The sequence below is a fragment of the Rhipicephalus microplus genome, chromosome 9 (assembly GCF_043290135.1).
Source record: "Rhipicephalus microplus isolate Deutch F79 chromosome 9, USDA_Rmic, whole genome shotgun sequence".
Taxonomy (NCBI): Eukaryota; Metazoa; Arthropoda; class Arachnida; order Ixodida; family Ixodidae; genus Rhipicephalus; species Rhipicephalus microplus.
This window is the reverse complement of record NC_134708.1, coordinates 90,171,387-90,185,469: the sequence shown is the minus strand read 5'-3', so window position 1 is coordinate 90,185,469 and position 14,083 is coordinate 90,171,387. Positions and strand designations below refer to the sequence as shown.

The following is a 14,083-nucleotide window of genomic DNA, read 5'->3' as shown; positions in this document are numbered from 1 at the left end:
GTCACAGATTTGCCACAAAGGCGAAACAATGAACGCGATAGCAACAAATTGGAAAGTCACGCGCAGAATTACAACCAAGTTGCCCCACGTTTCTCAGGCAAACATGACGCGCAAAGTGCACTCAAAGCTACAGATGTACGTGAATAAGAGCCCCAGTCGTTACTTCGCTGTGTCTGAAAAGCGCGCCCTTATCACAAACAAAGGCCGTGCAATAATTGCAGTGACCATTGTGCGCCTGCAACTACAACAGAATCGCTCCAGTCAAGCCCACCACTAGCCAAGTCGTATGACCCTCTCCACCGGGAGATAAGGGTGCTCGAGAGATTGTCCACTTCCCTCCTCTCCGCGGGTTGAAGTACGTGTGAAAGATGAGAGCCGTCGTGTGCTCTTTGCGCCATCTTGCTGATAATGCTGAAAACAGGGTAGTTCACCCTCAAGATGCTCGCCAACAGCGGTAAGTGGTAGGTATAAAGAGCTTGCCGTTTGATCGTCGAAAAATGTACCTTTCGGTGACTCAGTGGTCAACGCCTCGCGTTCGCAATGCGGAGCTGCCACGTTCAATTCCGCACGCCGGAATCCTTTTACTGAATTTTTTTCTCTGTTGCGTTTTCATATATTTAGATACGTACACATATACGGTGCATGACACCGGCGTTCCTGTCGATGCCCATGCCGACCGACGTCGCTGGTGACATTCAGCCGAGAGTGACCAAATAAAAAAATGGCAGCATATCCACGGAGTGAATGGTGTGAGTGGGGTGAAGCATTCATCCGTTCATTCGTTCTTGCTTCCGTCCGTTCATGCGTCCGTCTGTGTAACCGTCCATGCGTCCACTCGCTCGTACGTGCGTGCGTCTGTTCGCGCGTCCGTCCCTGCGTTCGTCCATGCATCGCCCCTGCGTTCATACAAGCATCTGTCTGTGTGTGCGTTTGTCCATCTATTCAACACTCCAAGTGCCACCATCTCGCATCTTTTCATCATATATTCACCATATACAAGCACCGCCATCCAGCGGACATTTCAAAGACTACACGAGAGGTGGCACACTCACACTTTCTTAGGGTTTACGCTTCGGGTCTACTGCACACCTTTAAACACCTCAAGTTCATGGTATATACTTGTTCACTGTTTTTATGGCACTGCGGCCCAACGCTCGCTAAACCTTTCTAAAACCAAGGAGCTTACGCCCAGCGAGTATAACGTAGCAACATTTTCCTTCTAGATAGTGCTCAATGTACATGCTTAGGCTGCTGATGGGAAATGAGAGACAGTAGAATTGGGCTTTTACTTTTTACGGCTTGCGCTTCGTATTTACTACCTACCATTACCACCTCGAGTTCATCGTATATACTAGTTCATTTTATTCATGGCACTGTGGCTCAACGCTCGCTAAACCTTTCTAAAGCTAAGGAGGTTACACCCAGCGAGAATAACGTAGCAACCCTTTCTTCTCAGATAGTGCTCAATGTACATGCCAATGGCTGCTAATGGGGATCGCATCGAGCGCATTACCTAAAAGCCGAATGCTCCTGTCTCTCATTCCCCATTAGCAGCCATTGGCATGTACATTGAACACTATTTTTATTGCTCAACAACGCGCAGAAGAAATCTCTCCCCGGCACCACCTTGGAGGTCAAAATGTCATACTTGTTACACACTACAATGGCTACGAGGGACGAATGGGTGCCGCTATAAAGAGCTTCGCCCCTAAAAAAAATCAGCCACGTTCTTTAAGCCATGCCCTAGACACATAAATACCTTTAAATGGAAACTCTGGAAAATTCAGTCTGGCAACATAGATCTTCCGCCATATGTTGTTTACTAATGCAAGCTAGCAGGCTGTGTGTCTTAGCGACGCCGATTAGCGTTCCCGGCCTTCCACACGAACAGTGCTTGCGTTCCTACCGGACGCGTACCGCGTTTGGACGGCACGTCAATGAGCGCCCATTAATTGAACAAGACATGGCGGAAGAATTGTGTTTTCGGTTTCATTCAATAAGCGGCGCCAAATTTTGAAAAGGGCCTTACATGGTCGCGAATGCTGTAAGGGCAATTCAGTGGTTTCTGCGATTGAAAAGCTATTGAAACTTTTCTAGACGTCTAATTCTCAATAAATATATGCCTATAAATACTCTACTTCACACTATAGTAATTAGTTTTACATACCTTACTGAACACAAATATATTGCTAGTGACAACGTGCTGGTAAAATTTGTAAGAAGAATACTATAGAGCAGCTCATAATTGATTCCTACCTCTTTCTATTACAGTCATTCTCTCCCGGTGCTCTGTGTCAAATACTCCATATATTTGGAAGTCACGTCTGCGAACAAGAAACATACGAGTCAGGCAGAAGATAGGTGGTGAAAACACAAAGCTTACCTTGTACCACTCAGAAAAACACGTCTTCTGAATGTAGAGGACAGGGGTCTAATCGACAAAACTTGATCATTCTCGCACTTAATAAGTGCTCTTCGAGTTGTTCTGAGTGTCCATACTGGCTCTAGCTTGTTGACAAACTGAAATTCATAACTTAGTATTGAAAATTGTACGCTAATAGAATCGTCGTTTTATTTCTTTTGAAATTCTGCGCTCACGTAGGCGTCTATCAGTTTGCCTAAATCAATATATTACCACCGATTAACCTTGTGAATACTGCACACACACTTTCATAGCCGCTAATCAACTGAACCTGCCAATGGACGGCATGAGAATTTAATGTCCTCATAGTTCCGATTGATATATATTGATAAAAATGAAGAAACCAGCTTAAAGACACGTTAACAAAAGGAGAAGACGACACACACACGCTGGATGAGAACCGCCATGTTCTCTCTGCGCCATCTTTCTGATAATGCCTAAAACACGCTTGTTCACCCCAGAGATGCTCGCCCACCAACGTAAGTGGTAGTTATAAAGAGCTTGCCGACAGGCACACGCTGGCTCTCCAGCATGTGTGTGTTGCCTTGCCTTTACCTCTTGTGAACACGTTCTTAAGCTGGTTTCTCCAAGTCTTCAAGTATGTTTCTACAGACCCAGTAACACGTACCGTTTTGATTGCTTTAAAATTGATTCAGGCTTTAAATATTTCTCTATGTATTTGGGCAATTTCACAAAATACCCACGGCGGGGGCAAATGGAGAGAGTGTCTCTTGACTTGGCCATTTGCTCGTGATTGATATGTGGGGTTTAACGTCCCAAAACCACCGTATGATTATGAGAGACGCCGCGTGGAGGGCTCTGGAAATTTTGACCACCTGGGGTTCTTTAACGTGCGCCCAAATCTGAGCACACGGGCCTACAACGTTTCCGCCTCCATCGAAAATGCAGCCACCACAGCCGGGATTTGATCCCGCGACCTGCGGGTCAGCAGCCGAGTACCTTAGCCACTAGACCACCGTGGTGGGGCGCCCTTTGCTCGTGAAGCACTTTGAACAGATACATGGAAAGAAGACGCAGAAATGTCCATTACATAGAAATCATAAATAAACAAGAAACACTACAGCACTGCGGGGCATTGCACTCAAATATTCAAACAAAGCTGTTTCTTAGCAATAAACTTAGGATACATTTTCATAAGCACTACTAACATATAGTGACATACATAAAATTCAAGTGTATTGTGAAAAACACTGGTTAGAATAAACATTGTCGATACACTACATACCTTTACCACATGAACCCTACAAAAATGGTAAATTATTTGCAATTCTAAATTGTTTTCTAAATTATGAGATGTTTCTAGTCTCCCTAGCACACTCATTTATTTCTGGAATCTGAAATAAGTGTCACCTGCCGGTTGTAATTCACACGTAATGACAGAATGATTGATGTGAGCGAGGCCGCTCATGTCTGTAGCCTGCGTAAACATTGTCACCGTTGTTTTATGGCATTTCGATGTCGCTCCTTCCTTCTCTGAGGTTGTCGATACCCGGTTGACAATTGATGACTAGCGAGCGAAAAACAACTCCATCGTTGCTCACATGCCCTCTTGAATGAGTAGGTTTTCGTCGGGAACAGGCTGACGCACTAGGGGCAAAGCTGGCATATATTATCACGGGGTCGTGACGTGGCCGAAGACAGGAGACTTCTTGTTGGGATTTAACTGTTTATTTGGGCGAACCTGCGCCCGGTAAACAGAAAGTCCAAGTACAGCAGCAGTCTCGCAGAGATAGCAGTCTCAGACTGATAGCGGCGAACGGAGCGTCGGCCTTCGATCAACAACTGACAAGCAGCGAAGCGCGTCGGCATTTATACTACCGCCGTCGAATGTTCTAGCGCTATCGCTGGCGGCGGCGTACGTTCCAGAACAATCTGCACCATTCGCACAGTGGGCGTGATCTTATCGAAATGATCTACTACAGCGCGGAATCCTCTCGAAAACTGCAGGCGTGGTTTGCGCTGAGAATCGTGTGGTGTTTTGGGACGATAACAAAAACTTGGGAAATGGAACGTGGCATTGCCCCCCTCTGAAAAAGGCATCGTCTCGATGCTTTAACTAAAGATGAAGGTACAATAATAATGCAAGAAAGTACAATGAATAAATTACCATACAACAATAATACAAAAAAAACACTGTTTCAGTTTGTTAACGCGCATGAAACGGCTTGAGGCGTGCGACATGGACGACTTCAGGTCGCGATCGGCGTCGTTGAGAGTTCGTGATGCCGTCGGGGACAACCTCGTAATCAAGTGGGCCGAGACGTCGAACCACCCTGTACGGTCCGAAGTACCGTCGCAGAAGCTTTTCACTTAGTCCACGTCGGCGTATCGGCGTCCACACCCAAACACGTTCACCGGGCTGGTATTCCACGAAGCGTCGTCGAAGTTTGTAACGGTGGCTGTCTATCGTCTGTTGATTCTTGATACGGAGCCGCGCAAGTTGTCGGGCTTCTTCGGCGCGATGAAGGTACTCGCTCACATCGAGGTTTTCTTTGTTGGTGACGTTGGGTAACATGGCATCGAGCGTCGTGGCCGGGCTCCTTCCGTAGACCAATTTGTATGGAGATATCTGCGTCGTCTCCTGCACCACCGTGTTGTATGCGAAGGTCACATACGGAAGAATGGCATCCCACGTCTTGTGTTCGACATCGACGTACATTGACAGCATGTCGGCGATCGTCTTGTTAAGCCGCTCGGTGAGGCTGTTGGTCTGTGGGTGGTACGCTGTCGTCCGGCGGTGGTTTGTTTGGCTGTATGCCAAGATCGCTTGTGTTAAGTCGGCAGTGAATGCCGTTCCTCTGTCGGTGATAAGGACCTCCGGGGCGCCGTGACGTAGGACGATATTTTCGACGACGAACTTAGCTACCTCGGATGCACTGCCTTTTGGCAGGGCTTTTGTCTCGGCGTAGCGGGTGAGGTAGTCGGTAGCTACCACGATCCACTTGTTTCCGAAAGCCGACGTCGGGAACGGCCCCAGTAGGTCCATACCAATCTGCTGGAAAGGTCGGCAAGGTGGATCAATTGGCTGCAGAAGTCCCGCTGGCCTTGTCGGTGGTGTCTTGCGTCGCTGACAGTCCCGGCATGTCCTCACATAACGAGTGACGTCGGTGGTAAGACGCGGCCAGTAGTACCTTTCTTGTATCCTCGCGAGCGTGCGAGAAACACCGAGGTGCCCTGCCGTCGGATCGTCGTGCAGGGCCTGCAGGAGTTCTGGTCGCAGAGCTGAAGGCACCACAAGGAGATACTTAGCCCGAAGCGGTGAAAAGTTTTTCTTTTGTAGAAGACCGTTTCGTAGAAAAAACGACGCAAGTGCGCGCTTGAATACCTTCGGGACTTCGGCGGTCCTGCCTTCGAGGTATTCAATTAGGGCCTTAAGTTCCGGGTCGGCCCGCTGTCGTTCAGCGAAGTCGTCGGTAGTTATCGTTCCCAAGAAGTAGTCGTCATTCGGGTCATGGCCTTAGTCTTCCTCGCCTTGTCGTGTAGAAGCCCGTACTCCGGTGGTAGCCCTTGCTGTCGGCGGCTTGTTCGCTGCTCCTGGTTGGCGTCGGTGTCTTCTCCGCGAGGTGGGCTGGGTTCACGGCTTGACGGGGGCGTCCGGTACATGAACGAAGCAGCACCTCCACCGAATGTCACGGGGTCGTGACGTGGCCGAAGACAGGAGACTTCTTGTTGGGATTTAACTGTTTATTTGGGTGAACCTGTGCCCGGTAAACAGAAAGTCCAAGTACAGCAGCAGTCTCGCAGAGATAGCAGTCTCAGACTGATAGCGGCGAACGGAGCGTTGGCCTTCGATCAACAACTGACAAGCAGCGAAGCGCGTCGGCATTTATACTACCGCCGTCGAATGTTCTAGCGCTATCGCTGGCGGCGGCGTACGTTCCAGAAGAATCTGCCATTCGCACAGTGGGCGTGCTCTTATCGAAATGATCTACTACAGTGCGGAATCCTCTCGAAAACTGCAGGCGCGGTTTGCGCTGAGAATCGTGTGGTGTTTTGGGACGATAACGAAAACTTGGGAAATGGAACGTGGCAATATACGCATCTTCAGACTGTGATGTAGGCTCCGTAGTGATTGGATACCCGCTTGATTAAATGGGCAGACCGTTCACGAATGTGACACCATCAATCGCTTTGATTTTTCAAGTGGCATCTCTCTCAGCATTAGGTGAGTGCCTGCGCATTCAGCCAGTTACTGCTTTGAAAGCTAGAGCGCTATGCTTTTCCACGACCGGGACTTCTTAGCCATAATTCGCAGACTGGTGAGACTGCCAGTGTGGCTGCGCGGAGAACTGAGACTGCTCCTTTGATTGCCGCTGTTGCAAACTGGTCGCAGTGACGTGCTCACCAAGCTCTGGTATTGCTTCTGCAACGGCTGCGAATAAAATGTGGTTTCTTTGTCTGGCAAAAACGTTGGAGTTGTAGTTACCAACAAGTCCAACTACTCCAATCGTGAGCATTGTCACAGTTGTGTCGCAGTCCCTGTGCAGGTTGCGACACTCTCCAGAGGTGAGCTGCAAAGCACAGTTGCAGAGCCTCATGCTGGAGGTTCTCCTGAACTCTATCGTCGGATGCGGTCAGGGTATACTGGGTGGTACCAGTGAGGTAGTAGTCAGTCAGTTCAAACGCAGCTTAGAGCTTATTTCTCCAGCCTGTCCAGCGCTGCCGCCGCACACCTCATACCGATGCCATGCCACGGTACCATATTGGAGGCTGTTTATCGCCATGGACCATTTATGCCTTTTTGTTTAGGCCTCGCGAGCTCCCAGAGCGTTCGCGGTCACCACCCAGCCGTGATTGTTGTTCTCGAAGCTGTGCAACTCCGGTATTTTGTAGTCGGCTTGCGAGGGAGGGCTCGGTGGTGAAAATGCAGAGCTTTAACTTGGAGCCACCCAGCTGGTCTGCGAGCATCATAAGGAAATCCCGGAGCACTTTGCTTTGTTTCGGTTGGCTGGGCTCCAGGGTGTGTGAGGCGGCTACATTCAGCATGGCGTCGGTGGTGCTCAACTCCAGCGGAATGGCATAACATATTGCAGATCTCTACGCTGTCAAGGCCAAGTTCTTTGACAGCGTAATTGTATTGCTCCTGCAATCATATGTACGCTTTTCGCGGATATATTCTGGGGTCGCCTCCTCATGTCCCGGATAAAAATATGTATCTAATATAACACAGAGACCTAGACAAATTAATGAGAGAAAAAATCCCGTCATATCTACAAAGTGAATGAGATGAGTAAACGACGTCATGCTCATTATGGTGACTTTCCCCACCACGAAAAAGTATTTGCCACAGCACACTGATCTTGACCGGGGGCGACGAACTCCCGCTGTAGGACGGTGGTGGCGTTGGTACGGGATTCCTCGTTTCTGATGCTGAAGATGGTGGTCAAATTGCTATATAGCCACCGTCGGTCGGAAACCTTGTTGCTATGAGGGAAACTGCGATCTAGAAAGTCGCGCTTAGAGCATACATCAGCACCAACAAATTCAGGTAGCGATCATTTAAAGGGCGTACCTGCAGCATTGGTCGCCCACACCACTTCAAGATCCGCTTGCCAGCGCTTCCCTGCTGCGGCCGCTTCACGGACTCTCAGCTCCGGAATCACTTGTCATCGTGCACATTTCGCTGCTGTTGCACAACCCTTCCCAGCCTCTAGATTGGTGGCTTGTCATTGTTGACGGTGAGCTCCTGCCACTTCGTTTTCCAAGCTCTCAAGTCCGAGTCTTGAAGGCGAGTATGCTCTGTAACCACCTTGCAGGACCTTCACTTCACTGCCTTATCTTCATGGTTCTTAATAATAGTAATTAAAACCACAAAATGACGACATACTAGAGAGAGCGAAAGCACGTTCGGTGGCATGTAGGAGTGGCGCGTAGGACTGGAGTGAGCGGCGCCGAGCCATGTGGTGGGCGATCGAGTACTAGCAGCTGGTTACGACGTGAAAATGGACAATCCTCGACCCTTATGAGCTTCGTCCATAAAAATCTGAAACACGCTGCCGTTGATTCGAACTGGCAACCTTTCGCTTTACAGCAGTCTTCATCAAAAATTTCATCCACACGTTATGTGCGCACCGGCCTATTAATGGCTATTTATTTACACAAGTTATCGCAGGGGGAACCTAAGTGCATGAGGAGCCTGAACGTGATTTACATCAAGGAACTTTCCTATAATTTGTTTTGTTTTTCAAAACTGCCCTAGAAGCGGGCAAGTAGAAGTGGTATCTTTCTACACTCACGCGTTATGTGGAACAAAAAAAACATAGATCATACCTTTCGACAGACGCCTTCACGTGACAGAAGACGCCGAGGGGCCGCTCAAAGTGCAGCACTTTAAAAGCGAACTGTTTATAGCATTTGCTTCTGTATCACCGATACCGAGCACAAAGACGCAACAACTGTGACAGAATACAAATCGAATTTGTCCCGTTAATCCTTCTGCAAATACTTGCATGAGTAAGGTCGTGCAGAGTGAACATACTGCACGACTATACTTCACGTATGCTCCTCTTCCGAAGATAACAGCTTTCACCAGTGACACTCACCAGCACTATAAAAACAAAACTTTTGGCTGTCGACATAGATTTATTGCAAAGAGTGAGTAGGAGCGTGCGCCATGAGCAAACTTCCATTTTCATTGTTCAAGTGTTCATCAAGATAAAAGGAGGTACCTAATCTCGAAAGTACACAGCAGCTTTGATAGGCAAAATAATAGGATAGATCATGAGAAGAAGGTAGGCCACGTCATCCTTTTATTACTTTTGGGCAAATGATATACACCTGGCGATGTTCAGAATACTCCACGACATACATGTGGAACGCAATACTGAATATGATCAGGTGAACTTAGGACCGTGACGTTTTCTAAAACGCTGCACCTGTGCTTCCTCTTGAAACGTGGAACAATAAATACGCACAGAACAAAGTTTTAACAAAAAAAGGAACATATTCTGGTGTGGACTTTCTGCCAAGTAGACGTTTTTCCTAATTCGGTAATTCTTGTTAACCATACCCGCTGATTGAAGCCAGTGAATATCTCTCTATCAACACTACACTGGCTTGGGAAACGGAAAGAAGCATGAATATAGAAGAGCATGCCTGCAACACCGTTAAGAAGTCTCATCTTTGAAATATTAAAAAAAATGTTCAAAGGTCGTGATATAATAACTGACCTGTTTGATACCCGAAGCAGTCGTATAATTTGTTGAGTCACAGGAAACAAGTGCCAGTATGGCGACGAGAGCCGCTTTTGGCATGATGGTTGTTTTGTTTTTCACTCGCGGTAGTACTTGCGCACTCTAGATGTGAAGTTTATTCTGATCGAAAGCTTGTTGAGTATGAAACCTATTCACAATACTTTCCTGTTTTTTATTCGACTCTGTGACAGATGTATCAAAATTTAGCGTGATTTGAATGTCATATATGTCTGACACTTGATTTGTGTCACGACTCGGCTGCAGAATTCTAGCCACGCCGCTGAACTTTCGACATCAATAATATACAAGAAACCTCAACGGCGAAAAAAAATGTCTCAACCTGTTTATAGCACAACACTGCAAAAATGTATACAGTTTTTAAAAAATCAAGAAATATTGAGCTACTGGCCGAAAAGGTTGGTAGTCCATGCTTCGGTCATGAACGAGAGTGAATTGATTAATATACGAAGCTTTCGCCTCTCCGAAATTTGTTTCAATTTGGTAGACTTTCTATATGAACCAATGGTTGCAAGTTACATCATTCGTACCTTCACGGCATTGCTCATACCTCCCTCATAATACAGAGAACGTTTTTGTACCAAGTCACACGTTCTGAAAATAAGCTCTTCTTGGCGTCAATCTTTTGTTCTTCTACTAGCATTAAAACGCTAGGTGACAGAGTGCCGCGTAGATTTGCTCAGAACTACGTGTCGAGGCATTGCTATGGCTTTGCGTGCGTCAGACTTGTACGTGTTACAAAAATAAGTGTTTGATTACACCTATAGATACTTGTTTTAGGACATATCATGGATTGTAGTGACAGATTTCAGCCCCCCAAAATACGTGCGCATTTTCAGCATTGTAATTAATTGCACATGCATTATTTCCTTCAAAATATACCTTCTCAAGCACAATATTGCAATTAACCTCGAAAAGATGTGGTTTATATAGCAGATAGAAGGCTAGAGCCTGGGTACCTCGGTGGAGCAGGGGCTGCGGGTCTCGGCTGCTGATTGAAAAGGTCGCAGGTTTGGTGCAGGCCACGTCGAACACATTCCATATGGAAGAGATATTTTAGAGGCCCGTGTATTGTGCAATGTCACTGAAAGTTAAAAAAAAATACCAGATGGTCAAAATTTCCAGAGCCCTCTACTACGGCGTCTTATAATCCTATCCTGGTTTCTACGTAAAAAGGCAGATGTTATTATTATTATTATTATTATTATTATTATTATTATTATTATTATTATTATTATTGAGGCTAGACGCTCACATAAGACAGCTGCAAAGAATACTAATACTTGCTTTACAATGTTTAGCTGATTCTTCAACATTTCTTTATCGAGTGGTCACATGCTGCACTAACAACTCTCAGTGCATGCTCAAAATATTGGTGGTACATCAACCTAAGAACACCTCTAACGTCGGGTCGTATTTGAACAGTGCTTAGGTGGTTCTCTATTTTATACTCATATTTGTTATGCTAGTGTCTATATCTTTTATCAGACTTCGGTGGTCGTGAAGCTGGGGTAGGTTATATAGTATTAGAATATATTGGGGTTTAACGTCCATAAACTACGATATGATAAAAAAAGACGCCGTTGTGGATGGCTTCAGAAATTTCGACCACTTGAGGTTCTTCAACATGCACCTAAATCGAAGTTTCCGGGCCTTAAGTATTTTCACCGCCATCGAAAGTGCGACCACCGTGGCGCCAATTTGATCCTCTGACCAGGTGAGCAGGTGAGCACTTGAGCTACTAGATTATCACGGCGGGTAGTGTAGGTTCAAGAAAAATGTGAAGTAACAGGCTTTTAGGGACAACCATTCTGATCGAAGGGAGTTTCGAAAGTGTCGCATATTTTTGGGATGATGTCTGCCATAGAAAACTGATTGCTACAGAATTGTAGGGAGAATAATTGAGGATAGGTAATCTATCGTTACAAAAATGACGTTAGGTTACCCATAACATCAATGTTTTGAAAAAAACCGATTAAAATAATATTATCCCAAGAAAACCTAATGAATTACAGTTACTTTGCAACGCGTTATGTAGAACTAATGCGTACGTGTATTGAGCGAATATGGTAGGGTAGATGTATATGCCAGTTCTAAGTATTATTTTAGAAGCGGCTGCAAGTATTATTATAAAACTACCAGGGCTCACAAAGAATGCAACTGGGTATCACGTAATACCATTTTTTGATGACTACGATGCCTATCCTTCCTATGGCCCACTTCCAAATTTTAAAGTGTGTTCACTCATTCAGTGTACCTTTTCTCTGCCACCGCCCAAAGGGAATGCAACGATATTCAGCCGTGTTATTGTAGAAGCACATAATTTATTATAACTGAATTAAAGAAAAAAATAGGACATTCTTTGGTAGGTATTTGAAAATTAATTATTTGCGTCCACAAAGCCACAAAATATGTGTTTCGTTATCTGGTTTTTTACAGTTTCATTTTTTAAGAAATCAGAATTTTTTAGTGGAGATTAGGTCCAACTTGTTAGAATTCGAATAAGTACTTCTTGAGAAAAGGTACACTGAAGAAAACAACTTACTAAAAACGCAGTGTGAAGAAATGAAGTTTTATGTGCGGGAACTGCCTACGGCAGAGGGGTTGCAGTGCACATTGGTGCGCCATTTAAACAACTTGGAAAGGCCACTCGACATCGGGCTTTCGCAGGTTCGCTCCTCAGAGTGCAGTGAATTTTTCGCTGTCAAAGTTACAAACTTGGCTTTTTTGGGGCTACCATACGCCCTGTCGTACACCCTACCATACACCCTGAAAGATTCCATCAAAGAGCTACTGTCGATAAATATATCAAAAGAAACACGTGAAGGAGAACATAAAAAAATGACCCAAGAAAGAACCCGGCGGTTCCGCTTAATTTGGTGAAAAAAAGTTGGACAGAAACTTTCCACTAAGAGCCTTGTTACACGGGCAGCCTAAACTGCAGTTGGCTTACACTACACGGTACACGAAACCACAGTTATGCTGAGCTCTGTTGTAGTAAACTGATCTCGACAGCCTCGTTTTCGCGGTTTACCGAAGAAATCACGCCTCTCAAAGGGGATATCGGAGCTTCAGAGACCATCCTCTACGTGGCGTTAGGCATCTTGAACAACCACGAATTCAAGCTGTGTACACAATGAGTAGCATAAAATTCAACATCGGCGAACCCTGGTTGGCAATAACCACGGTTCAACAGAGTTCACTGTGATTGTTCGTGACCGAAAATAACTTGCCTGCGCAACAAAGGTTAAGCAAACTACCGATCACGCTATGCATGACGTTCAAGGCGCAGCAGTATGATTTGCCACGTGCATTTTCGATATTTTTTTGTAAACAGAGTGTTACAGCTATACGCATAATGATGATATTTTATTTTTCTATTATGAATACCCTCAAGGCAATTGCATTGAAGAGAAGAGTGGGTGAATACAATACAACAAGTCAGGAAACTGCAGTACAAACAGCACAACAGAAGTAGCTATAATCTCTACAAAACAAGTTATATGGTTCAGAAAGGTCACAATATTCCTGTTGCGACAGAAAAAATGTGGCTGAGGTTAGCATAGGGGACAATTTTTGGCATTCATTAATAAAAATTTTACATACATTGGACAAGTGGATTTCACAAATATCAATGCAACATTATACAGAATCCAATTGCCTAAAATTTAATTTTAGATGCAGCGATACGAAACACATCTCGGTTGCAATTTGTAGCAATGCTGGAAGGAAGGTGGTTCATGTTATTAGAGGTATGGGGAATGAAAGAATGGAAAAAGACCTTATTGCTGCAAAAGGGAACGCCAACTTAATGAACATGATCTAAACGCGAGGATATGTATGAAGGTGGAGTAAGTAAAGCATAATGAAGCATATTGTGTGAGAATAATTTATAGAATAAGCACAACCGTGCAATTTTGCGACGTCATGTCAGAGATGTTAGACCCAAGTTTTTTTTCATTCCGGATACGCTGGCTGCTCACTGATAGTTAGAAAAAATGAAACGTGCGGCGTTGTCTTGAATTATTTCGAGTTGATGACTAATAATTTCAATACATGGGTCCCATATCGGTGATGCAAAGTCGAGTTGTGAACGTACAAGAGATTGAAAAGGAGCAGTTTTATCGAAGAAGGGCCAGAATGAAAATTTCGTCTTATGTAGTCTAGCATGCCGTTGGCTTTGTTGGTGATGCTTTCAATGTGAAGATTCCAAGAAAGGTCAGGAGTGACATAAATGCCCAAGTATTTATAAGAAGTAACCGGTTCAAGAATGTTACCATCAAGGTAATACGAGTGTGCGTTAGTAGTGATGCGAGAAACTCGCATTGATTTGCATTTCGTAGTGTTTAGAACCATCTGCTATGTATTTCACCAATCTGGTATCGCATTGATGTCAGATTGAAGTGCGTGTATGTCACTATCATTATTA

The 14,083-nt window shown here is 45.2% G+C and overlaps 1 protein-coding gene across 2 annotated transcripts in view; it reads right to left on the bottom strand.

Annotated features, from left to right (window-relative positions):
* Nucleotides 1-9,755, bottom strand: part of LOC119163154 (uncharacterized) — a 511,564-nt gene extending 501,809 nt beyond the window's left edge. The window contains exons 1-3 of one of the 2 annotated variants that reach the window (XM_075874059.1): nt 9,613-9,755; nt 2,384-2,520; nt 2,257-2,324 (exon numbers count right to left, since the gene is read on the bottom strand). In XM_075874059.1, coding sequence (XP_075730174.1) covers nt 2,257-2,324; nt 2,384-2,520; nt 9,613-9,696 — 289 coding nt within the window. In that variant the 5' untranslated portion in view covers nt 9,697-9,755. The remainder of the gene's footprint in view (nt 1-2,256; nt 2,325-2,383; nt 2,521-9,612) is intronic. The other variant, XM_075874058.1, reaches the window with a different exon arrangement.
* Nucleotides 9,756-14,083: the final 4,328 nt, after the last annotated feature.